At 39.4% G+C, this 10019-nt stretch overlaps 1 protein-coding gene across 3 annotated transcripts in view; it reads right to left on the bottom strand.

Moving 5' to 3' along the window:
* Window positions 1-1099: 1099 nt before the first annotated feature.
* chdh (choline dehydrogenase) overlaps window positions 1100-10019 on the bottom strand; it is a 52607-nt gene continuing 43687 nt past the window's right edge. For 2 of the 3 annotated variants that reach the window (XM_020940814.2, XM_055166043.1), the window contains exons 9-10: window positions 9379-9481; window positions 1100-6756 (exon numbers count right to left, since the gene is read on the bottom strand). In XM_020940814.2, the coding sequence (XP_020796473.1) occupies window positions 6338-6756; window positions 9379-9481 (522 nt within the window). In that variant the 3' untranslated portion in view covers window positions 1100-6337. The remainder of the gene's footprint in view (window positions 6757-9378; window positions 9482-10019) is intronic. The other variant, XM_055166042.1, reaches the window with a different exon arrangement.

Raw genomic sequence — 10019 nt, 5'->3', positions numbered from 1 at the left:
CAGAGCAGCACAAATGAAGACTTGCCTCTTTCCAGACGCTCTTAAAAGAACGATTGTTTTGACTGTTGACCGTGACACCCTCATCAGCAAAATGTCAAAAATGAGAAAAGTGGAACCGAGTGCAGGATTTTCCAAGAAAAATTTACTTATTCCTATTTATACAAGTTAATGTTAACCAACTTCATGTTAAAACATTGTGTGGAAATTGTATTTTTCTTAAAGTTTCAGGTTGTTCATAATATTATAATATTTTGTAAAAGAAAGAGTTCATCAATTTAAAAAGTTTTTGTAATAGATTTGTGTTTCTCTGCACAAATATTTGAACTTATTGTTATTTTTGGGGTTTATGTGACATGAGTTTTCTGATCCGGCCCCTTTGGGATCAAAATCGGTTGGATACGGCCCCCGGACCAAAATGAGTTTGACACCCCTGTTATAAAGGAACACTGTCTTTGGGAATGCTCGCCAATCCAAATATTTTGGAAAGAGATTATAAAATGTTTGACACAAATATTTAATGTAAAGATTCCCATGTGTGCAAAACTGTGCATATTGGGAGTATATCCAGAAGGTTTATTACAGACAAAAAACAAGCAAAATTACTGGACTTTGGATTATTACATGCCAGAAGAGCCATCATTTATAACAAAGGGAAAACTTAAAAGACTTTGTGAAATTGTGGGAACCTTATTTGAATATCGTATCTAAAAAATAGGAATGATGTGTATGTATATTGTTGTTATTATTAGTGAAGATGATAATAACAATAACATTTTTTTTTTTTCTTTTACCCATTTTCCCTTTTTTAAAATTTATATCTTCACTGAATATGGATTTTTGACTAACCTGCGACTGATAAATGGTATTGTGCAATCATTGTTCGTCAATATGTGAATGTGTGTGTGTGTGTGAGGGTGTGAACTGGCCTGTTTTTTTTTTTTTTTTGGTTATATGTTGACCTATGTTAATATGGTCAGTTGTTCATGTAAACATTTTTGTCTGAAAATGTATTAAAAATATTTGGGAAAAAAAAATAAAAAATCAACCCATTTAAATGTTTATTCATATCCAAAAATGACACAAAACTCACGTATGGGCATCTGACATTTTTATTCAATTTCTTTCCATTTTCAAGTTTGATTCAAAACATTTTGATGCTCATGATCGTGTGAAAATAGGTCCATCGGGTTTATCAAGTCCTTCTAAGATTTCATAAAAGATTGAGTACAAATTCTGAACAAAGAAACATTCCCGGTAAGACATGGACGCTTTCTACTGATCACAGTCAAATTAAACTAAACTAAAGGTGCTTACATTTTAAAAAATAATTTCTTAAGTCAAAATCAAAAAGTATTATCCTTCATAAATTTCACGTAAACACTGAAAGTAGCTGTGCAAAAACGATTAAGACACGATTTAAGGGCCCAAAAATATATATTATAATACACAAAATTTACTCTTGTGAGTCATATTATAATGTTAATTCTTCATCAAAAACACAACAAAAAATTTTAAATATCGTACTACGGGCCCTTTAAAGGCAGCTCAGAACATCACAAAGTAAACAAAATGTAAAATAGTTCACTTATAGTACCGGATATTGTATATTTTGTAAACTGCACCAGGTTTCAAGTGTTCTGTTGAAATTACAAAACAGAGAATGTATTAAAAATATAAAATAACACTTAAGACCAGACCTTCATCTCTCAAAAACATGATTAGGAAAAATGATTGTTCATGTTACAAGGTGAAGGATGATAGTGTTTTGTATCTGAAATAATGGACCAGCAAGTAAAGTGTTTGTGATTATTGCACAAATGAGTCAAGTGATTAAAAGCTAAAATTCTTCATAAAACATGGATAAAATAAAATAAATTCTGCGGTAGAGGTTGTCACAAGTATCGAAAATCAGACGCTAATTGATATGAGGGATGGGACAAGATCTCGCGAGACAAAAACACCACGAGATTGTGCACATGAGAAAAATAATCTCGTGAGTTTTATTGGACTGGACAAAAAAAGTTAAATGCTGGTGCTTGCATCTTTTGAGAAGCCATAGTTCCAACAAAAATATTAAATAAAGTAAATACAAATTCTGAAGCCAACTTTGGGAACTAAATCAGACTATTTACGTCTTAGAATTTATGTCAAAATCTCGTCTTGTCTCGTTCTCGTGGACCCAATCTCGTGTTTTGTCTTGCGGAAACTGTGTCTCATCCCATCCCTAATCAATGCTAAATAATTCACATTGACAGGACAGAAATGAACCAGACGTAAGACAACAAAATCACAATCTGTCTATCTGAGAATCACATTCTATTGTCTAAAGAATCAGAATTGAGTATCAAGTCTATCCCTTCGTACCGAGACAACAATATCCCAAAATGTACCAACACACACAACGAAAAACTGGCTCCCTAAACAAGCAGAAGACACGAAATGATTCAAATATTGTTTAAAATTGCACCACAGTTATAAGGAGGAAAAATTATATGTTCCAATGCACATTTTGGGATTCAATATTTGTAAAAAAGAAATTAAATCAAAGGTAAAACATAAGCTCCATTCAGATTGCAGCCTGAAGTGACCCAAATCAGATTTTTTTCTCCCGTATGCTCCTGTATCTGATCTTTTAATGCCAGTCTGAGCAACACAGATCCGATTTTTTCAAACACGACCCAGGCCACTTGGATATTTGCTCCTAAAACCCATACATATCCGATCTTTTGACATGCGACTTATGTCTGAATGATAAGGTCGCATTCATCCCACCTACACATCAGGATCAGAGTCTCGCCAATGGAGGGAAAGTGAGGTTGGCGAGTTCATCAATATTTGGGGGGATCGCTGTATTCAGGCCAAATTGGAGGGAATTTTTTTTAATGATTGCCAAAGAAATGGTCGGTCCTGGCTCCAATGTCAACGAAAAACAAAGATCCTGAACCTGAACATTTTACCAAGAACTGGACCAGATTTTTGGCAACTTCCGTAAACACTGAGCACGCTCGCTGTGTCCTCCAGTGCACATGCGGGACACTTTTGGGGCGTTCAGAGTTCACACTGGAGATCACATACAAGTCGCATTTAATTGGAAATGTGAATGACCTCGCCAAAGAAAATCGGATTTCACAAAAAAATCTGAATTGAGCATTAAGTCCTACAGTCTGAACGAAGCCATAAAGGTCACTTCCAGGTAAGACTGAGATAATTAAACTGTGCTGGTACAGATTTAAAGAAGACATATTGTGCTTTTGTTTCGCTCTATAGTTATAATCTATGACACTTGTGGATTATTATGTTCATCATTTGGACATTTTCAATCGCAATATTGAAATGAAAACAACGTAATAAAAGAAACAAGTCCGTGCCCAGTGAGGTATGTGCAGCTAGTCCAAAGAGATTCATTGGGTCTTCCGATATTTTAGGTTATTAAGAGTTTGGTCTGTACCGCTCATCTCAAGTTTGGAGTGTGTCATCCTAATGGTACGGGTGTGTGCACTGCCATGTTTCATGTTGTTAGGGCCAAAAATGCTAGTCAGGCTGGTGCCACCTAGTGCCTCCACTCAATTTCATTTCTCTGCAGCGACTAGGTCAGGAATCGGAATAGACGGTTTGTAAGAACCCCGGAAGTTGTAGTCAATCAGCGAAGAGCTGTGAAGCCATGACGTCAAGCTCAAGCGCCTGTCTGGGTCCATTTTGTGGAACAGCACAACAGTAAACAAAGCGTCGAGATGGATGTAGACGAAGACAAACATTCTGTGTTGGCAACGATTCCTGAGATCGAGGATTTAAAGCCGGAACAAAGAGAATGTTTGGTTTGAATTTTATCAAGGGGAAAGACGTTATTGCCCTTCTTCCTACGCGATTTGGCGCATTACATATGTCCAAATAGCAGCGATTGTTTAAATAAAAAAAATACCCGCCTACCATTGAGCGAACGAATCCTAATGCTGTGAGGTCAGACTCTTTCTATGAAGTAAAACCGGCCAATGAATCAGTCAAAAAAAAAAAAAAAAGCCAAAGATCTTTTAAAATGTAGTTAATATGATTAACTGAGATTCAGGAGCAGGACCACGCCTCAGCCGCCCTCTCCTCTCACCAGCGAACCACAACTCACCTCCACCACGCCTCTAATTTCCCAGAAGCCTATAAGTAGCAGCCTTTCCCATCATCCCAGTTTGTCTCGGCTAACTCGACCCCACCCTCCCATCCCCTATTTTGTCTTTAAGTCATAAAACACCTGCAAGGGGGGTCCCGTTCCGGCTGGGCCAATTGCAGATTGAGACGGAGCCCCCACCCATAGTCTCAACCCAGCCATCTCTGCCCCTCTTCGTACATTATCAATAAACTTCTTCGCACTATGTCGTTGTTGGCGTGGTCCTAGCTAGTGAAATGAGTGATATATTTAACGGACACCACGGGGAAGTGCAGCCCGCGACGACTTCTGAAGTTATCGCGGGCTACACTCGGAAAGTCTTCTACAGCCTGTGCACTAGTTTCAAAAATAAAAGCTCTTAAAAGTTGATTTTGCACAATATGCCTTCTTCAAGCCCTTCATAGTATTTCATTATTATAAGTGTCATCTTAAGGCACAAAACACATATACTCTGCAGTGCTGTTAAGTCACAAACACCACTACATCTACATCTATATTTATATAAAATGTACTACACTGTAAGAAATCACTCTTTGATCAAACATGCTCTCAAATATATTAAAGGTGGTTAAAAGCTGCTGTAAATACAAACTTACATCATAATATTCAGTCTAGTGTCACATTCTGGTTGATTCTCATAGTCGTGCAAATCACTGTTGACGAATCATTTCTGTGTGAATAAAAATACACTGCAAAAGTTTTAAGGGCTAGACTTCAGAATATTAAATCTGATTTGACTAGTTTGGGTTTGCGTGTTTCAATATATTTCAGACTGACCGGTTTCAGCATTCTGTATTACACAAAACTGATTCTTGTGAGCTTTATAATGCCGTTACCTTCACAAAAACAAACCTGGAGCTGTGTTTTGTCTCCTTCACGTTTCAGTAACTCTGTACACAGATGTATTACTCAGGATCACTTATGTGTGATGTTTGAGTGACGTTTCTCAAACATGTGTGACATTACTGCAACAGGATTACTCAAACGTGTGATTTTAACAGGAACAAAAAGGAGAGAGCACATAACCCCAATCCTTGTATCTTTGCACTGGCTTCCTGTTAATTTTAGAATTGATTTTAAGCTTTTATTGTTTGTTTTTAAAGCTTTGAATGGACTGGCCCCACAGTACGTGTCGGACCTCATCCAAATTTATACCCCCGCGCGCGCTCTGAGGTCTGAGGTCCAGCTCCAGCTCGTGGTGCCTAAGACGAGACTTAAAACCAGGGGGGACAGGGCTTTCTCTGTGGTCGGCCCTAAACTCTGGAAGGATCTGCCGCTTCACGTTCGAGCAACACCCACAGTGGAGTGTTTTAAGTCTCGTCTGAAGACCCACTTTTATTCTCTGGCTTTTAACACCGCGTGATTTGTGTGGTCCTCTGTGTCTTTTATTTATTTTTATGTGTTTTTATTGGTTTTACTGATTTAATTAATTTATTTCTATTCTATGATTTTGTTTTTATTTTATTTTACTGGTTTTATTATTTTAAGACTAGTATTATTTTAGTAGTTTATTTTATCAGCTTATTATTGTTGTTAATTTTATGTATTTGTTTGTTGGTTTGTCTGTGAAATGTGCTATAGAAATAAAGTGGATTGGATTGGATTGATCATTGGTCTGTCCATCTCCAAATCTCAAAATGCCCTGTTCCACCTTGTGATGTCATTAGTGGTAGTTTTCAAGTTAACAGCTTCTTTTACCTTTTACTACTGAACTCATCTTTATACTTTAACTGTTAATTTGTTTGTTTTTTTCCTGCACTTAGACTGAGCAGCTTTGAATCTCATTATACTGTATAATGATGATAAAGGCTTTCTATTCGATTCTATTCTTTTGTTCAGCTCAGATCAAACAAAAAGTAAAATTCCTGGTTTGAAATGATCCAAATGATTTTAGTGAAGGTGTATAGAGTTTAAAAACACAGTGGAGCATTTCCAGTATAACCTGTATGAAACAAAACACAACTCCAGGTCTGTTTGTGATGAGGAAACAACAATATAACACTGATCAGAACCCTTTAAATAATATATCGAACGATAGAATGTTCTAATGTCGTCTGAAAACTTTGAAAACCTAGAAAAAAAATAAAATAAAAGCCCAAATGAGTCAAACTAAAATGGTCTGAAGTCTGGTCATCTGCCGTGGCTCACATTGCACATCGCACTTGAGGTTCTTGTGTTTTTTTATCTCTGCGTCTGGAGCGTGGGCGGCTGGTACACTGGCACCCCGCGGTCCACCAGCGGGGGGCGCCCTCTGATGATGTCCGCCGCCTTCTCCGCGATCATGATGGTGGGAGCGTTGAGGTTTCCGCTCACCATACTGGGCATGATGGAGGCGTCCACCACGCGGAGCCCGTCCAGCCCCAGGACGCGGGCGCTGGGGTCCACCACCGCCATGGGGTCCGAGGGGGAGCCCATTTTACAGGTGCAGGATGGGTGGTAGGCGCTGTCGGCCTTGCGGCGTACGAAGGCGTCGATCTCTGCGTCTGATTGGACGCCGGGCCCAGGCTGCACCTCGGGGCCTCTGAACGGGTCAAACGCTTTCTGAGCGAAGATCTCACGGGACAGTTTCACCGACTCCCGGAACTCCCACACATCCATGTCTGCAACACACAGCCAATCAGGAGTCAGGGATTATAACGACAGCCAATCAGGAGTCAGGGATTATAACGAAAGCCAATCAGGAGTCAGGGATTAAAAAAACAGCCAATTAGGAGTCAGGGATTATAACGACAGCCAATCAGGAGTCAGGGATTATAACGAAAGCCAATCAGGAGTCAGGGATTAAAAAAACAGCCAATCAGGAGTCAAGGATTATTATGACAGCCAATCAGGAGTCAGGGATTAAAAAAACAGCCAATCAGGAGTCGGGGGTTATAACGACAGCCAATCAGGAGTCAGGGATTAGAACGACAGCCAATCAGGAGTCAGGGATTATAACGACAGCCAATCAGGAGTCAGGGATTATAACGACAGCCAATCAGGAGTCAGGGATTATAACGACAGCCAATCAGGAGTCAGAACGACAGCCAATCAGGAGTCAGGGATTATAACGACAGCCAATCAGGAGTCAGGGATTATAACGACAGCCAATCAGGAGTCAGGGATTATAACGACAGCCAATCAGGAGTCAGGGATTATAACGACAGCCAATCAGGAGTCAGGGATTAGAACGACAGCCAATCAGGAGTCAGGGATTATAACAACAGCCAATCAGGAGTCAGGGATTAGAACGATAGCCAATCAGGAGTCAGGGATTATAACAACAGCCAATCAGGAGAGAGTACAGTGGATATAAAAAGTCTACACACCCCTATTCAAATGCCAGGTTTTTGTCATGTAAAAAAAATACATCAAGATAAATAATTTCACAAATTTTTCCACCTTTCATAACCCATATAACGCAATTGAAAAACAAACTGAAATATTTCAGGTGGGTGAAATAAAAATAAACACCTGAGATAATGTGGTTGCATAAGTGTGCACACCCTTTTATATCTGGTGATGTGGCTGTGTTCAGATTTAATTGATGACATTCAAACTCATGTTAAACTGAAGCCAGCACACACCTGTCACCTATTAAAATTCCTCTGATCAACCCCAAATAAAGGTGAGCTGTTCTAGTCGGCTTTTCCTGACATTTTTTGTAGCCACATCTTCCAGCACAAGCCATGGTCCGCAGAGAGCTTCCAATGCATCAGAGTAATCTCATTATTCAAAGATACCATGTATCAGGTCAGGTGAAGGCTACAAATGAATTTCCAAGGAATTAAATATACCATGGAACACGGTGAAGACCGTCATCATCAAGTGGAGAAACTATGGCACATTACCAAGAACAGGACGTCCATCCAAAGCTGATGATAAGACAAGAAGAAAACTAGTCAGGGAGGCTGTCAAGAGGTCAACAGCAACACTGAAGGAGCTGCAGGAATTTCTGGCAAGTACTGGCTGTGTAGTTCATGTGACAACAATTTCCCGTCTTCTTCATATGTCCATAAGACGGAAGCTTTATCTTACAAAGAAAAACATCCAAGCCCAGCTTAATTTTGCAAAAAGACATCTGAACTCTCCCAAACACATGTGGGAAAATGTGTTATGGTCTGATGAAACCAAGGTTGAACTATAATAATATAATATATTTATAATATAATATAATTCCAAAAGGTATATTTGGCGCAAAAACAACACTGCTCATCACCAAAATAACACCACACTTACAGTGAAGCATGGTGATGGCAGCATCATGCTTTGGGGCTGTTTTTCTTCAACTGGAACTGGGCCTTAGTCAGGGTGGAGGGTATTATTAACAGTTCCAAATATCAGTCAGTGTTGGCACAAAACCTTCGGCCTTCTGTTAGAAAGCTGAAAGATGAAGAGGAACTTCATCTTTCAGTATGACAATTACCCAAAGCACTCATCTAAATCAACAAAAGAATTGCTTCACCGGAATAAGATTGAGGTTTTGGAATGGCCCAGCCCGAGTCCAGACCTGAATCCCATCAAACACCTGTGGGGTGATCCGAAGAGGGCTGTGCACAGGAGATGCCCTCGCAATCTGTCCGATTTGGAGCGGTTTTGCAAAGAAGAGTGGGCAAATATTGCCACATCAAGATGTGCCACCCTGATAGGCTCCTACCCAAAAAGACCGAGTGCTGTAATAAAAGCCAAAGGTGCTGCAACAAAGTATTAGTTTAAAGGTGTGCATATTTATGCCACCAGGTTATTTTAAGTTTTTTATTTTATATTTTTCCCCTTTAAAGTTTTCAGTTTGTTTTTCAATTGCATTGTACAGGTTATAGGTCACATTAAAGGTGGAAAAAGTTGTCAATCATTTGTTTTGCTGTCATTATTTTACATGACAAAAACCTGGCATTTGAACAGGGGTGTGTAGACTTTTTATGTCCATTGTAAATGGAAAAAGCAACAAGCACAGCAATAACCACATGATACTAACAGGTGGACGGTTTGTTGTAATGAGACCAGTGAAAATGTGAGAAATTTAAAAACACAAAGGAGCTCTCCCTGAAATAGAGGCAGGCTACAGGCAGCACTTTGGCAAATTCAGTCTTAAATCAGAGAATGAAAGGTTTTTAAACTGACTTAAGAGTCCATTAAAGATCAGTGACTGAGAGATCAGATTTTTGGGATATTTGGAGCCGGCTTCACACAAGGAACATTTTACCATCATATGTTATCTGTGGAGAGGTAGTTCGTGGTCTTACCTGTGGAGAGGTAGTTGGGCTGGAGGATGGGGTGATCCATAGGGTTGGGGCTCTTCAGTTTGAGCCAGCCCACACTGGAGCTCCTCATGGGCCCGACGTGAACCTGTGACAGAAGCACACGCTGTGAATCTAATGAAAGGTAAGAAGTAAATTTAAATGCCCTTTACACTATTTATTATTTCATGTATTTGAGCAAAAATCTCTCTGTCTTATCCATAGACTGTTGGACATTGCAAAGAGGAAGTGCGGACGAAAACTCTTCCAGTTCCATCAACTCTGGCTCCAATTGACTTTACATTAACTGCTGTAACTCCTACTGTGAGCCTCGTCATTTGGTCTTAAAATGTTCATATTAACCCACTCTACATGATCCTGGTGTTTTTATTTCATCATTTTGTCCTATTCCTAATATGGAACTCGATTTTATTCCAGATTTACTCCTGTAACGCAGCCTCCATGAGCTTCCTTTGACTGGAGCTGAACGCTGTGGGTGACCTCACACTCCCTTATTCCACTTCTTTATACAGTCTATGATGTTGCCCCAGTACAGATGTGTTGTAAAAGCAGCTCTTGAGGTCAAAATAAGTCTGTCTTCATCTGATTATGAAGTGTTTTATTGTCTGATAATCAGGAAGTGTGTG

Source organism: Boleophthalmus pectinirostris, unplaced genomic scaffold, assembly GCF_026225935.1.
Source record: "Boleophthalmus pectinirostris isolate CB_2022bp ecotype Guang Dong unplaced genomic scaffold, ASM2622593v1 HiC_scaffold_8, whole genome shotgun sequence".
Classification (NCBI taxonomy): domain Eukaryota; kingdom Metazoa; phylum Chordata; class Actinopteri; order Gobiiformes; family Gobiidae; genus Boleophthalmus; species Boleophthalmus pectinirostris.
The sequence above is the reverse complement of the archived record's forward strand: the minus strand, read 5'-3'. Positions and strand labels throughout refer to the sequence as shown.